Raw genomic sequence first — 17,052 nt, 5'->3', positions numbered from 1 at the left:
CAACATTTGATACATAGGCTACATCCACACTAACAGCTTTTCATTTTAAAATACATATATTTGTGCTCTGTTAACGCAGAATTAAATGTCATCTGTGTCAGTGAGCCACAAATTATTTACCATTAGGTAACCTCTATTTGGGCGGCCCGCTCGCAAATATAAAATCTCTTTTACTTTTTGTAAATCTCTCATTAGGACGCCTTATTTCACTTACTTTTTGGCCACGCACCTGTCTGAGTTGCATGAACTTCAGTAACTAGAGGCTTCTTTAGGTGCAGCTGGCCAGCTAGCATTTACTGATAGCGTGGGAGCGTTTATTCAACGTTGCTAAACTGTAGCACCTAGCAATAGCATCTGAGGCTTTTTGGAAACATCTGTTATTTGTAGCATCAAGTCAAAGCTTCTGCGTGAGGCGGTAAGGGAACATTAGTAAATTGTATTGTATTGCGATAGCTTCAATGTGAGGTGTTAAGGGGACATCTGTTAATTGTAGCTACAGAAAATGACCTGGGTTGCACTCTCCCCCCTCTAAACTGCATGAAAGTTAAAGATTTGTACCATAATGTGTGATTGGCGTAACCAGATGTTAGGTGCAAAAAAAAAGTTAGAATACATTTCTAACCTTCAGATTCTCTTAACTTTACTATATGTGGAGGAGAATGTTTTCAAACTGTTAAAGGCCTTGAGTACAGCAAGTTTATTCTGTTTGACCTTCTTGCACAGAGAATGTTTGCATCAGGGGCAGCTCAAGCTGCTGTCTTTAGGTCATTTAAAAAATAAAATAAAAAAATAGTTCACACAGAATTAAATAGAAAACTAATGAAATCCCTGGGAGGGGAAGCCGGGATCAGAAGACTCCAGTTGTGGGGAAATGACTGAGGACCTGAAGATCTGAGCACATCACTGCCCAGACTACTCACACTGTGTGTTTGACCGTACTGTATGTAACTGTACTGATGATCTATAGGCCGGTGGCTCACGTAGGCGTTGTGGCAAGAAATCGATCATAGAGAGACCGACCTGCCAATTGACTCCGAAATATCTCAACATTCACACAGTGTAGAAAATATAGAGCAATCCCTGTAATCGTTTAAAAAAAAAAAAAAATGGTATTATTATTATTTTTATATCATGCATTGACATTTTCCCTTTCACTAAACATCAACTTTTTTCTTTTTCTTTTTTCTGTTTTAACAATTTCAAGACAGAATAATATGGTAATAACTGGAAACTAAAACAAAAAAGGAGCAGATGTTCCTGCAAAAGTATCTGTCTGCTGCAGCCGCTCGTCTGCGCAAAGCTCGTACACTTTAACTGGGTCAAAAGTGGTCTCTTGAGAGCATAACGCGAGATAGTAGCAAGATGAACACAAGCAATCTTAACCTGTCACTGTCATACCCCATTCTTACTGTGTCAGCTGAAGAAACATCTTTTTCGGCAGGTTGACTGGGATTGGCTTTACGGGAGGAAGTGACCGCTTTTTGAGTTAACAGGCCATGCATATAATTTCCCAAACTTTTGACAGCATCTGTCAGAAACAGCAACATTTGACAGCGGAGCAAAGGAAGAAGGGAGGCATTTCGCATGCTTTTTCTGTCCCCTTAAGATTTTTCCGGATAAAACTGATGTTTAGATCGAGAACATTCATATTCGGGGAGTTTTCTTTTAATTGGAGTCTACTGAAAATCCAATCAGATATCTGCATCAGGTATCGATACTGGTGTAATGCCCGCATCTGACAGCGGACCGATGTCTCTGATTCACGTACTGATCCAGATTCCATAGTCTGATGTTTTTTTTTTTTTTTTTTTTTTAATGTATTGCTTATAAAGATGGCGGTGCGCACGGAAGCAGTGCTGCTTTTACTATTTGCTTGTTTTGGACTGTAAAAGGTCGAGGCGTATTCAGGCGACACGCAATCACCTCGTGTCCGACAGCGAGCGGATCCCGGCGGAGATTGTCAGATCACGGGGATCAGCTCGGACTCCTGACGCTGGCGGTGGCAGAACAGAAGTAGGGGAAGCTGAGACTGAGTAACATCGCAGCGAGGCATCGAGAACTGTTGAATGCTAATTCTGACTCCATCTGATTCCCGATGCTGCTGTGGAACTCGCAGGCTGCTCGCTGCACCGGGCACGCAGGACATCTGATGCCGCCGAGAAGACAGGAGGCGAGAACTATGCATGTATATAAATAATGCTCTCTGCATGGAAACAACTGTCACGGACAGACTTTGTACGCCCGGTCTGGAATAGATCCTGCTGAGATTCAGGCCTCTTCCACACATCCGAGGAATCCTCTGCTGCTCTCACTGATATTTGCTTCCATCTTTTGCTGCTGCTATATTTTCATGCTGCTAATTGTTCCAGTGTTTCCTCTGTATTCATTTAACAGTGGTGTGACTCCGTAGAAACGTAAGCACCACTGCTGCAAGAGAAAATGCTAAATAAAAGTTAAGATTGAGTTAAGATTCAGTACGATTTTTAACACTAGAGCCTCGACTTTAAACATAACTTGGACCAAAACAGCAACAGAGTTATTTCCCAAAGCGCCACGGCTACATTAAAATTACAGAGGAAACAATGTTTTTTATTTACTTATTCATGTTGTGGTTCTTTTTATATATTTTTTTAATATGAGAGGGTGACACTGTAATTTCGTTATGTTGTTGTCTTTCACAGCTGTAAAATGACAATAAAGTTACTTGTCTTAACTGTTGGTATTTGATAATGCAATTTTAAGTCCATAGCCAAAATGCTGATTTGTTCAAGTTTTTTTGAACATTAAAGGATAGCGATTTGCACTCCAATGTGCAACCTATTATAGTTCAATTAAATTGTTTTTGAATACATTTATATTTAACGCATTTTTGTATGTTATTTTGCTCTTTCAAAAAGAAGTGCTATGTACAGCCTCATGTAACCTTACACACAAAAACAGCAACCATAACAACAACAAATAATAATAATCATAATAATATTGAATAGAAAAGAGCTCTGGTATCGTTATCTTTTGGCAGATATCCAAATTAGTGAATTGGAATTGGACTGAAACTGGAAAACAAGGATTTAAAAAAAATAAAATAAAAATCACAAATTTGAATTTCCATATTTTACAATACAAAGACCTGAACTGCATCTTAAACTCACCCAGGCTGCCCGTTGATATCAATTAAGAATTAAATAAACTCCTTTAATAGAAATCATATCTTTAAGTAAGGTTTCTCACGTTTGCTGCGCGATACGAACGTTACTCAAATTCAGATGATGAATATCTTCGACCACTTCTCTGCACTGTCAACCACCTACTATCTCTTCCTTGCTTGGCAGAGACGAATATCCCGTTGATTTATGAAGACAAGGAAACAATCATAAAAGCAAATAGTAAGTGCTGAGAGCAGGGCAATGAAATGCCTGATTTCTCCTCCGGCACAGTGCTCTGAGCATCGAAGACATCATCTGCCATTACTTTGATGAAAATTGCATACTATAGGACCACAAGACTTGGCTCCCTCCCCAAGACTGTTAAATATGAAGCAACTTCCACTCCAATCTTGCTGATCTCTGCATCCTCACGCTAATGAATCTTTCACCAGCAAGAGGAGCTCTGTGTGTGCTCGTGTATGTGTGTGTGTGTGTGGGGTGAGAGTCTTATCTATGGCGTCTACCAGAGCTTAAGGCCCATTATGTTAACTCAAACTCCGAGCGTGAAGCTCAAAGGGGTGTCATCGAGTGCTTGAACAAACATCCCTGCACTTAACCACTTTGGATTTTCAAACACAAAGCGGATTTTAGTCTAAGTGTACTCCTGAAAGTCAAATGTATGTTTCATCACGCAGTTAGTGGATAAAGACCGTATGTTAAAAGGTTTGGAGACATTTTTTTTTTTCTTTCTTACATTGGTGGTAGTGCTGTTTGCAAAATTGCCTTTTGATTACTCATAAAACATTTGCATACAATTAGCCGTATCCGTTAGCGTTTCTAACGAGACGCATGAAGCTACGAGTCACTAATAATAAGTTTAAAACTACTGAGCAGAAACGGTGCTGAAGGATGTAATAATAGCACTGTCGGGTGCTTTCATGCTGTTAATAAGCATAATGAGGAGTACCATGTGGTCATCAAAGAGCCAAGTTCTTGACATTTGTCTCCTCAGCTGTGGGCTGTTTGGCTCTTTCATGCCCAGTAAGTGCAATTGTGTGTTGTTGTTTTTTTTTTTCTCTACTACTTAAATCGAGATAATTTTGGCAGTGATTTAAATGAGATGTGACCCACCTCCACTTGCACAGGCAGACTGGACAGATGGAGCGCCCCAGTCATTTTTACAGTGAGGGCCGCGCTCAGATTTATCAGACAGCCCGTCAAAGGGTACGGCAGTTTCAGGAGATAATGGAGCAAGCAACTGCTCACAAGTGAAGTGCTGCTATTTGTATGCTAATGAAGTGGGAAGTAATAACTTCATTAGCATAGAAAAAAAAAAAGTCCACCCACACCTAGCTTGAGTTTCTTTTACTTCTATTTTCTTTCGCAAGATGCTCGTGTATTTGGCTGCGGCACTGAAAGGAAGAAGATGGGGAAATACACACTTCGTACAATGGGATCATCCCGTTTTGCCGCAAACAACACGGACCGCAGCTGAGTGTAGACGTAGACAGGAAGTGTCTGTTATATAAATATTGTTCCGTACGAGGCCCGTGGTGGCACTGTTGTAGATGGTGGTATTGAAGCATGATAAGAAATAAAGAAGAAAAAAAAAATCCACTAAGTGGCATGTCAAATCTCTTAGGCACACTGGAAGGAGACGCAGAGTAAACTGTGTGACTGCTTCGAGGAGAGAAAAGCCTCTTAAATCTAGAATTGCTCACCAGGATCGTGGCAAGATAAGACACCGCGGCGCTGTGGCCGACTTGATGATTTCAAAGTGACCGCCCGCTTGTCAGAAATCACAACTAACACCGTCTCTGATTGTGGTTGACACGGCTGCTTGGTAGCAGGAAAAAAAAAAAAGTAACCATATAGGTACTACGGAGCTCTCAATAAAACAAATGTGATGTGTGCATTACATTTGAGTTCTGTCGTTTTTGTGTCTTTTTTTTAAGATCCAGAGTCACAGAAACATTTGTAGAAATGTCTTTTTGAATCATTCAGCTTTGGTTATTTTTTTGAAGAAGAAAATAGTATTTACTGGGTAGAACCCTTGACACTTTGACATTATTCCTGAATGTGTTTTACGAGGAAAACAAGAAGCAATATCTACACTGAATACATAATCCTGGTTTTACAATGAATCCTCTTGGCAGTCACCTTGCTTTACTTCTAAAAGGGATTAAATCCTGAGCCTTTAGTTGAGTCTACTGTGACCTTGACTGCGAAAGGCTCTAAACAAAGACTGTGTCACATTGAGCTAATAATTTTAATGGAGAACAAATTTTAAGTCCAACATATCAAAACTCCCATAATGCTCGAAAGGAATTTTGCTTTACTTCCAAAGCCACGGCACCATATAAACACAAAGACCGACATAAATTACTTGGATTGCCGCTTGATTTCGACACGTTATTATTCTGTAATCCTTTTTGCCCAACTGTTATATTTGGTAGTAATTATTTCCGGGGCTGTTTCTCACTGGAGAGTCATACTCGGGGCATCAGTTTGAAAAATAGCCCCTTGAAAAGGAGGTAATAATTGGCGAACGCTTAAATTCATATCGCAGACGGCGCATTGTGTGTGATCTGATGTGCGCCGAGGTGAATATTTTGGCAGAGTTATATTCCGTGAAGTCACCACGGTGGGAGTTTGAGTGTGAAATGATTTTTTTTTTCAATTTGAACGTGTTTACACAACGAGGAGAGGCAAAGAGCAGCAGGCGGGGTTTTTATCTTATTGAGAAAAGTCAAGAGGGAAAATTATACTCCACCGTTACAGAGGCAAATCCTAAATGTAAATTACTTTTCTTTTTCACTGTGCTAGAAAACCTCTTCTATTATTTTCATCCTGAGATATAGTAACTGCTATGAAAGACTGGGGTCAATTACAATCAAATTGACCAGACATTGTGAGTCACGACAGGCCTCTTGATGGCAAATGCTTCGGCACGTCTCAGCAGAAAAATCACAAACGTAATTAATGAGAATAAGAAGATTTGCCCTCCCTTGAGCTCTACAAGTTTTAGGACACTGATGTTTTGCACGCTGGCTCTCTGACTTAAATGGAATAGAGCCATTGTTAATGTTTTTAATTACACCTGCATTTTTCCTTTTCTACGACAAGTCAAAGTGTCTGCTGTGACAAAAGGCCCGTTGGTCATGCTTCTGGTAACATGAGAGGGCTGCAAGAATCACCTTCTGTCGTCAGCCTGCATCATTTATTTATTCAGTGCCGCTATGAATGAATCACTGCAATCAGCTGTGATTAGCCCAATGACGTGGGTTCACTGTTTTTGTTTTTTATTACAGCTGCAGTAGATGTTCACTGCTAACATTATTACTAAATTAGGTAACAGGGTTGTTAGTTGAACTGTAAGTTTAATATTTAGTTTGATAATTAGAAGAGTAACAAATGTTGACAATTTTGGATGAAGTTGCACAAATCCAAATATCTGGCTAAACACCAAGCAGAAGTGTAGCTGTTTACTTCTATAATGGGATTTTTATAAAGTGGATCTTTGTTGTCTGTGTTTTGTTTTTTTTGGTGCTTTTTTAAATGTTTAGTGTTTGTATTTGATCATTTCAAAGTCAAGTTACAACAGTGATTAAAAAACAACAACTAATGATCACAATGAAATTAGCAGAAGTCATGTTTTAGTTACCGCTGATGCAAAGTAAAATGAATAAAAAGCTGAGATGTTTATGAATCTTTGACCTTAGAAATGTGCAGCCTATTTTTTTTTTTGTACTTATTAGATGGTGCCGTCACTTCATCCCTATGTTGATTATTAAAGCTATTTATTGGCTTGGTAATCTGTACGAGATTACAACAAATAAAGGGAGCGGTACTTTTAACCTGTATAAATATGCTTTTAGTGTTTTTTGAGCTACTTCGAAGTCAATAAAAATAAAGGAGATTTCAGGAGTCGAAAAGATCCCTGTGCTCCAAGATAAACACTATAAACAGTGCAATTTGAGACGTCTTGGCAGAGCACATATTGACCTACAGTGAAACATTCTGTTAGTTCAAGGACAGTCAGACCTCGTCTACAGTAGATTATGCACTAAAGTCAGCAGTGGATCATTCGACCGATTCATTAAATATAAACAGGTTTGATTTCTGCAACTCCCCGGGCCGTCTTCTGGGAAAAAAAACCATTATATCAGAGTGAAATGCATGGAATACTGAATTACCTTGGCGTGTGGCTGTTGAAAGGTGACTCTGGAGCTGTTGATGAGCGATGAGTATCTGAACAAGTGGGTGGAGGAGGTGGGGAATCTGTGACTGCTGCTGGGCTGGTTGTGCAGGACAGCTGAGAAGCAGATGTGAACTGTGTCCTTCAGCGCCTTCAACTGAGACTCCTGTCCCCAAAACAAGATTACATACACAAGAAGATTTCTGAGTCCCTCCATACCTCCTTTCATCCATAAAAGAAAATGTACTTAAGCATTAAAGCCATGACGGGCCAAGCTTTAGAAGTGCTAGAAGGCATCATTAGGCAAGACATGAAGCGCAACTCAAAAGCAATAAAAAAGGAGGAATGTTTGAAAAAATAATTCACATTTCATCAATAATGACAGACAGAATTATTGGTTTAATTATTTTACAACAGCCTCTGATGTCAATGCTTCGGAGATGAGCACCACAACTACCTCTTTTGTTAATCACCGCTTTTCTCCCCATGCAATTTTAACTTGTCTAACTGAGCGCCAGCAACACTGTGTCAATAAGCACATGTACAAATAACATTATACCTCACACATTAAAGCCGGAGCCTGTGCTCAACGTGCTGAAGCTAAACATTGTGAAAACACATGCAAAGTAAGGAGAAAAATCACATTTTACTGCAACATTTAATCCCCATCCTCAAAACTCTAACACAGGGCGTTATACCGACTAACATTAGTACACATGATTTATTCATTTGAATAATTAAGATGCTGTTTCTTTAATTTATGTTTGACATTGCAGGGTTTAAACCGCTCAGCAGAGAGACGAGATAAGCTCAAAGTTAAAACCTACTGTACAAATACAGATATGTTACAAAAGTACTATAATTTCAACTGGATAAAAAAATAATTAAAAAAAAAAGTATTACTCACCTTATCCAGCGCAGTCTTCTCCAGCTCTTCCTTGGCTATAGTTAACTTGTGCTCCAAGTCCATTAGCTGCTGCCCCTGTAGAAAGACAAGACTTTTGAATTAGCTGAACCCTCTTTGTTCCGTGCAACCAGAGCACTTCTCCATTCCCCACCTCATCTCTAAAGCAGTATTCATACGAAAAATCTATAGCACAAAGGACCAAGGTTCCTCTTTAATATTTTTCAGATCATCACTTTTGATCTGGCTTTTTTTTTTTTTTTTTTTTTTTAAATCGGAATTATGACTCCTCACATGTATAGAGATGCACCCAAACCCAAATGCACATCATGTGGCTTTAGCACTCAAAGAATCTCTTGGGATTTTTGTTTGAACAGTGGATCCCGAAAATCTCAAAAACCTTTACAATTATAGCTACATAATATGAATTAATTTTTAGTTTGACTTTATCTCTAAATTCTTCGGTGAATCAAATCCCTGTTGTGTTTCATTGAGTACAGAAATTAGGGGAATCCAGAGGGCATGAGGAACCTGATAAGTAGAAGTTCATTCAGTGGCACATTGAAAAGCATCGGCCCCTTACACAGAAAAAAAGTTTAATCTTGACAGTTGTAAGAACAGACCTCTTGAAACCATCAACTCCCTTAATGAGCATCTTTTTTTCTAGACTTTAATCCCTGGACCGAACCCCGCGCGCGCGCGCGCACACACACACACACACACACACACACACACACACACACACACACACACACACACACACACACACACACAAAAGGGATGTTTTTTTGGTAAATGAGCTAATATGACTCCATATGAGGATCAACAGACCTCCCTCTGAGGAGTGTTTTATTATTGATAAACCCATCTGCAAGAAGAAAAGAAACTCTTATCGGGATCATTTGCATGCCGTCTGTGTAAAACTAGCCTCGGTTATGGACTTTGAGCCATGAACTTTTATTAGGTGTCTTTTACCGGCCTCTTAAAAAGGTAAACTGCATAGGCTTACGTTCTGAGTCAGCCAAGGTCAGGTAACCCCAACAAACAGCGACCGCAACCTCTGCAAAGTGTATGAAATGTTAGAGAGTGGGAATGAGGCTAATTGATGGTTTTCAGTGAGTTTTATAGGCATAATGTTGGTCCTCGATGAGTTCTGTGACACAGTGGGGGACACTTGGCATGTTCACCGATTTCCTCTAGTTTCATCTCTATTTCTGTCAGTCAAATGGTAATTCTCACGATGAACACGTCTGTCACTTGTACCTCTCAACAGGGCCGCTGAAAAGGTGTTAAAAGTTTTCTCTGATGGACGAGTCATGCAGTGACACTCAAGGACAGAGCAACATTTACCACTGTGGGTTTTCAAAGAAGCCAAAGAATCACATCTTTCTATCAGAAGGTGTTTTTGTTTTTTTTCAGCCTGGTATTAAGCCAAGGCGGGAAATATACCCGTCAGTCCCCTTTTGCCTCGCCGAGGTGTGAAAAGTACATGCATGCATGAACAGCTCGTTCTCATTTCCAGAGCATCATGTGCGTGAAAAAGTGATAAAGTTATAGCAAAAAGTAGGCACGGGACATGACGTTCGATGAATCGAATAGTTGTTAAAAAACTCCTTCAAAACATAAATGATGATGCTTAAAATGCCCATCCCAAGTAGAAAGGTGGACGTAGATAGTTGGATGGAACAAATGCAGGACATCCGATGACTCGTGTTCAAGTCTGTGAGAAACAAAAGTCAAACTGGATTTCTTATAAGTAACGTAAAAAGTTACTTACATACTGTAGCGTATTTAGCTTATAACGTCACTTTAAATCCAAATGTATTCATCTTAACCCGAACCGTGATCTTTTCCTAAACCTAACCACGTGGTCTTTGGTGCCTAAACATAAGGTGCCTTACTTTTCACGCCGAGGTGAGGTAAAACGTGACACTGACACGGCATCCTCTAGTGGACTGATGCGTGTATTACACTCTTCCGCGTGATTTATTAATTTTTTTTATATGGAGGGAGTTTGAACCAATTGCACAAAGGCCATTGTCGGTGTTGGGCTGTGCTCAAGAGGGTATCCAAAAGCGATAAAGTTTGAGGATTTTTTTTTTTTTTTTTTTAAATAATGGAGATGAAGGCATATATAATCTATTTGTGCCAAGTGAAAGTATTTACTGACACATTGAATTTGAGGGATACTGAAAAAAAACCCAGTTTACTTTCTGGAGGCTGGTAACATATTAATAGATATTTACCATTAAATTACGAGCAGTGAACATTATAATATGATATTAATGTAGATAATGAATAATGTACAGTTCGAAAAGCTTCCCTTTGAGATTCCCTTGATGTTTCTACACACTGTATGTTTATGTTCTGGGTTCAGAGGAAATATTGTCAAACAACACCAACCGCTGGGTTTAATAACGTGCGGCGTCGTGTATAATCGTGAGCTCAGACTCAATTGGCTCACAAGCAAACAGAAGTGCGGCCCTCGACTATCGGTTGGTCTTGTAAAGGATGTGTGTTCGTATGTGTGCAGCATTACAGTAGAGAGCCATTACTTCCATTATGACGAGTATCATCAGCGGAGAGTCCTCTGATGGCTGCGGGCAGCATGGCCGCTGACCCAGAAATGCACACTCTCAGGGTTAGTGCCTCCAAAGGCTAAAGCTCCAAACTTCCGTGCCGAGTCCATTATAGAGGTGTGGGATCAGTGGGGCACTAGGCACTCTGCTAGTTGAAGCATGCAACTACATCAAACCGTCATCTTTTTTTTTTCCTTTTCTGCTTTTGTTAAGCTTGTGGAGAAAGAGTTTTGGAGTAAATGTAAAAGTGGACCGACGGTGAGACGAAGACGTGGACGCTTCGATGCGGCTCCTTTCGTGTTGCAGGCAAACACAGGCAGGGACCACCTTGAGTTTTTAATGTTACAGCTGAGGGAGTAAAGGTAAATGCAAAAGATGTCTCTGTATTTACGGTTTAGTGCTGAGATGGAGATGATTTCGATTCAGAGGTGGGTCTCCTTTTTTCTGTGCTATAATGAAAACTTATCCACTGAAGAAAAATACTGATAATACCGCCATCTTTTCTGGTACTCTAAGTGCAAAATATCCCCATTGTATGAGTCAGTGTTTTCTCCTGTTGTCCAAAAAAAATAACATTTTTGTTTCCATGGTTTCACAATTCATTTTCTTTCATGGCCATACCTGTCAATTGTCAGATTGAAAGGTTCTCGAGACAAAATAATTAGGTTGAGAGGTTCCTTGATTTTGCTCTGTCTCTGGCCTCGTGAGATTGTTTTTGTGTATCGTGACACTGTGCTGCAAAAATGCACTTTGATATGGTACAACAGCTGTCATAACCAATTCAATTGCCTCCCAGTCAAGGTGCCTTGACTGACATCCCCTCTGTGAGGCTGATGACATTTCTATATCTTGGGTGACTCTTCCCCACTTCCTGCCCCTCCGTCCCCTGCTGGGCTTTTGATCACCGCACGTGGGGAATACAGATGAGTTTTCAGGAATAGCCAGAGGGATCAGGGGGTCACATTTTCCTCTGACCTTTCGCTCGGTTTGGGAAAAAAGAAAAGAAAAGGAAAACAGAAAGCAGTGTATGCCATCCCCCAAAGATGACTTGTTTTTTCAAGACAAAGAGAACGATCAAATTAGCCTCACGCTTCTGTAACGGCAAATCACCGAAGACCATAATGTTTAAGACGTCCGCATGAAATGTTTGGTGACATTGAGCAATAACGCTGCTTTGTGTGAGTGACTGATGCAATTTGGAGACAACGATTTACGAGCCGGTGACACAGAGCAAACAAGTCAATGCATCCATCATTCACCGGCTAGAAATAGAACAAGCAACAGGACATCCAGGGACAATATATTCAGGTGTTGGGCTGTGGGAGAATAAAATTCAGTTTATCAGAACTGAGTCTTTTTTATTCATTTATGTCTCACGCGGCTTTAGGAGTGATGGGTTTAAAGGATCACAACATACATTTAGGAAATGACATTACAAGGCATCGTGGCAGAAATGTCGACTGACATTTTACCACCGCAAACAAGGCCAGAAAGGTCAGTCCATGTACCAGTAAATGCCAATAAATATTGCGTGAGCGCTCAGATCTAAGAACATTTAGTCCTTGCAATACAAGGGGCAGCGGAGTATGTACGGGTGGACAACAATACAGGACCGTTTTCTGTTTCCCGCTGTTTCCATTGTGCTTGCAGAGGAGGTATGTGAGCAGCAGACAGATTTCTGATGCCCTAAAATATGTGCTACCCACGGTGTCATCTGTGATTTGTGTCTTGAGGATTCCCTTATATGATCTAATGCATAATTCTGTATCAACTTCATCCACCGCTGTCCACATCATTTATCCGCATACGTCCCGTGATTGAAAAGGATGGGTTGGATCTTGCAGAGGGGAAAACAGAGGACAAGACTTCAGCAGCATGTGGAATAAACGCCGGCCGGTTGACTTTGCAGGCTGCTGCCTTGCTGGAAGGTACTTTGTAATTGCAGCCTGAATTAATTGGAGCACCTTCTATGATCGGATCATCCTTTCAAGGTGGTCTGAAGTAGCCTACCTGTTTACTCCTGGTCTGGAGCTACCATAAAGCCACCCACCTTCAGTTTGAGCTTACCTTAAAAATTAAATCCTTTTTCCCGTACCGCAGTTCTTTCAGTTGAGCCTGGATTTTTTTGGACTGCAAGGGAAAGATAAGGAAATAAGTGTTAGCTTATTCAAATAGCGAAATTGGTTTTAGATCATGTAGCAGGATTCTGCCAGCTGCAGCAGAAGACTCCTTTGTAAGTGTTCCCCGGGCAAAGCTCTGGCTTAAAGGAAGGCCCTACTGAGAGGAAGAAAATATCAAATCTACCCTTCACTGAACTGCATAGTCCACACAATGATGCAGTCATGCACTGGCTTCTTGCCCACTGTCTAAACCTTGAATTCTCACTCCCACTACACACATTATTGCCACAATCACCACACGCATGCAGGTTCCCAGGTTATGACAGGCTCTCTCGCCCGTCAAGCGGCACACACAAACAGAGCGGCTCTTTGCCGGCGCCCCAAAACATGCACGGTGAACGGCTTTGCCTGACATTCACTCCGCCGCTCCACATCAGTGGGCACATCAAACGCAGAGGCTTGGCTCCTCGATAGTTTGATACACGGCCATCCTCAAAGCTGCTCATGATGTGAGCATGAACACTGAAAGCCTCCACATGGGACTGAGCCACATTTCAGAGGGTTTCTCTTTGAATCCTCCGCGAGGCTAAAAGATGTTTTCGTAGAATTTGTTTTGTACTGCGGCTATTGTGAAGACTTACAAGTCAGGAGGTGAATATTATACAAATAAAATTGCTTTGATGAAGCTTGAAACCCAAACAAGTCAAAGCTTTAAAAAATAAGAGCTCGATGAGTCCGCGCATGACATGTCAGACGTCAGTAGAGTTTACTGGAGTTCATATGAGTGAATAGTCCAGATTATACAACAAGTAGTTCCGACCCAGAGACCTGATTGGTCAATTGTACATTTCGAACGTGCTCAGATCAGCACATCACACCCTGCTCATCACTAGAAAATGTCACTCTGCCTCTTCATTGTCAATACATAATTAGAACAGAATTAAATATGCTATGCAATATAATGTTGTTTTGCCTGGTTAAAGGTCTATTAAATGTGAACTCTTCCGCAAAATCGGGTCTTTATTGGTCCTTCGTTGTCGCTCCGAGCACCCGTACCGTAATGTAGTCGGGCACTTAAAATCCTAGCGGCGGCCAGCTTGACCAGTTTCGTTTGACACATGACACGGTGCTAAAATCTTTAAAAAAAAATACATGACTCCATTGATCCTGAAATCTTAGTCATACCCCATGTACTTCCATGGAAACGGAGATCAGACTAACAAAAGGTTTTATATTTTGAGAGCGGATTGCCCCACAATATGAAGACATTTTGAATACATATCTCATTTAGTCGGTAACTTGTTGTATAATCGCAATATTACACTCGAGTGATGCTTACGACCGCATCACAGTCGTGTCGATAGTGGCGTTAAAACACACCCTCTCGTGTAATATTGCTGAACTAAAACATTGTCTGTCTATATATCTTTTTATCCAGCCAACGTACGTCTTCTGTCTTTCTATCTGACTGTCTATCTTTTTTGACACAGACACTTAAAATATGACATGAGGTCTGATCTTTTAACCAAAGTACACAGAACACGACGCTGAGGGACAAATTCACTTCACAGGGTTTTGTGTACTTGACAAGCACCTGTGCCTTTTGTTTTTTATGACACTCTTCATCTTGTTATTTCTTTTCCAACGGGGTATTCCATGTCCCAAGACACCCATCTCTGTCTCGTGTAACTGGATTCAAAAACTGCATCCTGGGGGCTCCTCGTAAAACAATGTTAAGGTTAAATAAACACAGAGCAAACCTTAAAACTGCAACTCAGAGATGGCGAGCGGTATATTTGATTCGGGATCGTTAAGTCTGTTTTTTTTCTGTGGTCCAGGTCATAAAATAAAATGTGACCAAATTAATTTTATTTGTCCCAGTTAAGTGGAGCTTTTGAGATGTCCACTGGTAATAGAATTAATCATATTAAGAGGCTACAGAGTCATAGGCTGTGGAGTTGTAACTTTAGAAATGCAAACATCTGAATATACTGAGTTCTCTGTACTGCCAAAGCATCGGTCTGCTATTTACTCAGAATAAGTTATGTGAGCTGTCTACTCTGCCCAAGAGAATCACTGCAGCTTCTCTCTCTTGTTCTTCCCGTTGGTTTAAGTCCTGTAAGGAAGTGCCCCGCGTTTCAAACGCTTACAAAACTATACAACACACAGTGACGCAGCGTTTTGCGAGCTCGGTGTTATTTAACATCTTTCCCTAATTGATGGCTCACATTCGAGGAAATCTGAGTCATCGTTCTGGTGAGAAACAAGGACGGGACCGTTGGATTTCTACACGCCATGTGCACAATATGTCTCTGGCATTTAAGGCCGTGCTAGGTTTATTATTTATTTATTATTAATGACAAGATCAGACAAATAGAGGATGCTACAGTCTGCCAGATTCTGGAGGGATTTGATCTTCTGAGATCATCACATATTTAGGTTGTTGTTTCTGTGATACATTCACTATGGTTTTGTGGCATTTGAACCAACTCCAGGTGACAGTGTTGCCAATTGCTACAGTATTTTCTAGCTTCATACTATTTTAAAATTCATGAAAAATTCTCTGACCTATCTGTTGTCCAACTCAACTGGGACACAACAAGCTGTCAATAACAAACAGATATATGGTGTTTATGTTAGCAAACAGATGCCCAAGCATTAATTTCCAGACATGAAAAATATATAAATGCTAGTCTTCAACTTCGTCTGTCTTTAGTGCTGGTCTGGTAGCGTACAGTCGGTTTATCGGAGCAGGAAACAACCTGGATGAATGTCATAAAGTTATTAGCCGTGCACAAAACATTTGAACTGATACAATTAATGGACACAAATATTAATTTAATATTTTATTGAACGCACTTTTGAGGTCAAATCTGCAATCAAGCAGATTTTGTAGTGTACTTTTCAGAAGTGTTCAGATTTATCTTATTTTCTTCCAAGGTGAGCTACAACCAGCGTAAGGTGGAGCTACCCAGCGTTATTCCGCATTAATATAACACTGAAATCTCATTTGCCACATTTGTATTACTTTAAGACTTTTGAGAGATGGATTTGAGGATGCAGTGGTTATTTTTAGGACAATTAAGGTCTTAATTTTGCATGAATAAATTAAAACTTTGAATTTGCAGACATTTTAAGGCTCCATGAACATCCTGTGAGCGGAAGTGCAGAGTTGGGTGATAACTATCTATGGGTTCATTAGTATGAGCAGTAATTCTCACATTACACAGTCATTTGATCTCCAATAACACAAAGTACTTAATACTGCAGCTATAAATAATGTTTCTGTCAGGTGGATGAGGAAACTCTTTTATTATATGTGTGTCAGTATGCTGATGCTTTTCTAAATTTATCTTTATCTTTGCATAGTAGTTAAACCATTATTTCAGGAAGGCCAGCTAACAATCGGGTCATGTTGTTACTGAAATACAAAGAAGACAAAATATTAACCTTCAGCAGAGAATTAATCTGTTGTGTATGTGCAGACTGTGGCTGTAAGTGAGTGTACTATGAATGCTCCCTGTAAGAGAACAACACAAGCTGCTCCACTTTACATTAAGGCAGACGCAAAGGTGACGTGACACAAATGGGTGGCGCTCGGCGTGTTAAAGTGTCCAGACATCCACAGCGTAGATTTGTATGCGCAATCGCAGCGGGAGCACAGCAGCATCACACCCCCCCCTCTACGTCTCAAACAGATTGCTCTATTTGTGAAGTGCGTCTGATCGGCTGAAGAATGCTAGCGACGGCAGACTAGTGACTGGCAGACAGCCCAGAAACTTGAAGTATATACTTCATTTCAATCATTTCAGTCAGGGTAATCTGATTTATTTAATACGGATCGTGAATGAAGTAAACCGGTGTAGTAATACATTTGTTTTATTCAAAGATTCTGCTCTTGTACGCTCCCTTTGCACAAGTTAATTGTATTGTGGGAGATATTACTAAAGCTGGGAACACACAACATTTCCCGGAACAACGTATTATCAAAGGAGCCAAACATCAAACATTGGTGAAGAAGCTGCTTTGATTTCCAACTCCTGGATGAAACCCGAGGCATTCTAATATTACATGACATTTAACAACCTATATCATCTCCTTGCTGCTT

General features: G+C 40.4%; 1 protein-coding gene across 1 annotated transcript in view; it reads right to left on the bottom strand.

Moving 5' to 3' along the window:
- The window catches only part of luzp2 (leucine zipper protein 2), a 144,837-nt gene that overhangs the window by 14,360 nt on the left and 113,425 nt on the right, over positions 1–17,052 (bottom strand). Inside the window, exons 7-9 of the mRNA XM_069705453.1 lie at positions 12,892–12,954; positions 8,249–8,323; positions 7,340–7,507 (exon numbers count right to left, since the gene is read on the bottom strand). Coding sequence (XP_069561554.1) covers positions 7,340–7,507; positions 8,249–8,323; positions 12,892–12,954 — 306 coding nt within the window. The remainder of the gene's footprint in view (positions 1–7,339; positions 7,508–8,248; positions 8,324–12,891; positions 12,955–17,052) is intronic.

The sequence above is a fragment of the Brachyistius frenatus genome, unplaced genomic scaffold, assembly GCF_029030835.1.
Source record: "Brachyistius frenatus isolate BFR_SWC_R1_liver_20210118 unplaced genomic scaffold, ASM2903083v1 Contig_56, whole genome shotgun sequence".
In the NCBI taxonomy this organism is placed as follows: Eukaryota; Metazoa; Chordata; class Actinopteri; family Embiotocidae; genus Brachyistius; species Brachyistius frenatus.
This window is presented reverse-complemented; position numbering and strand designations above follow the sequence as displayed.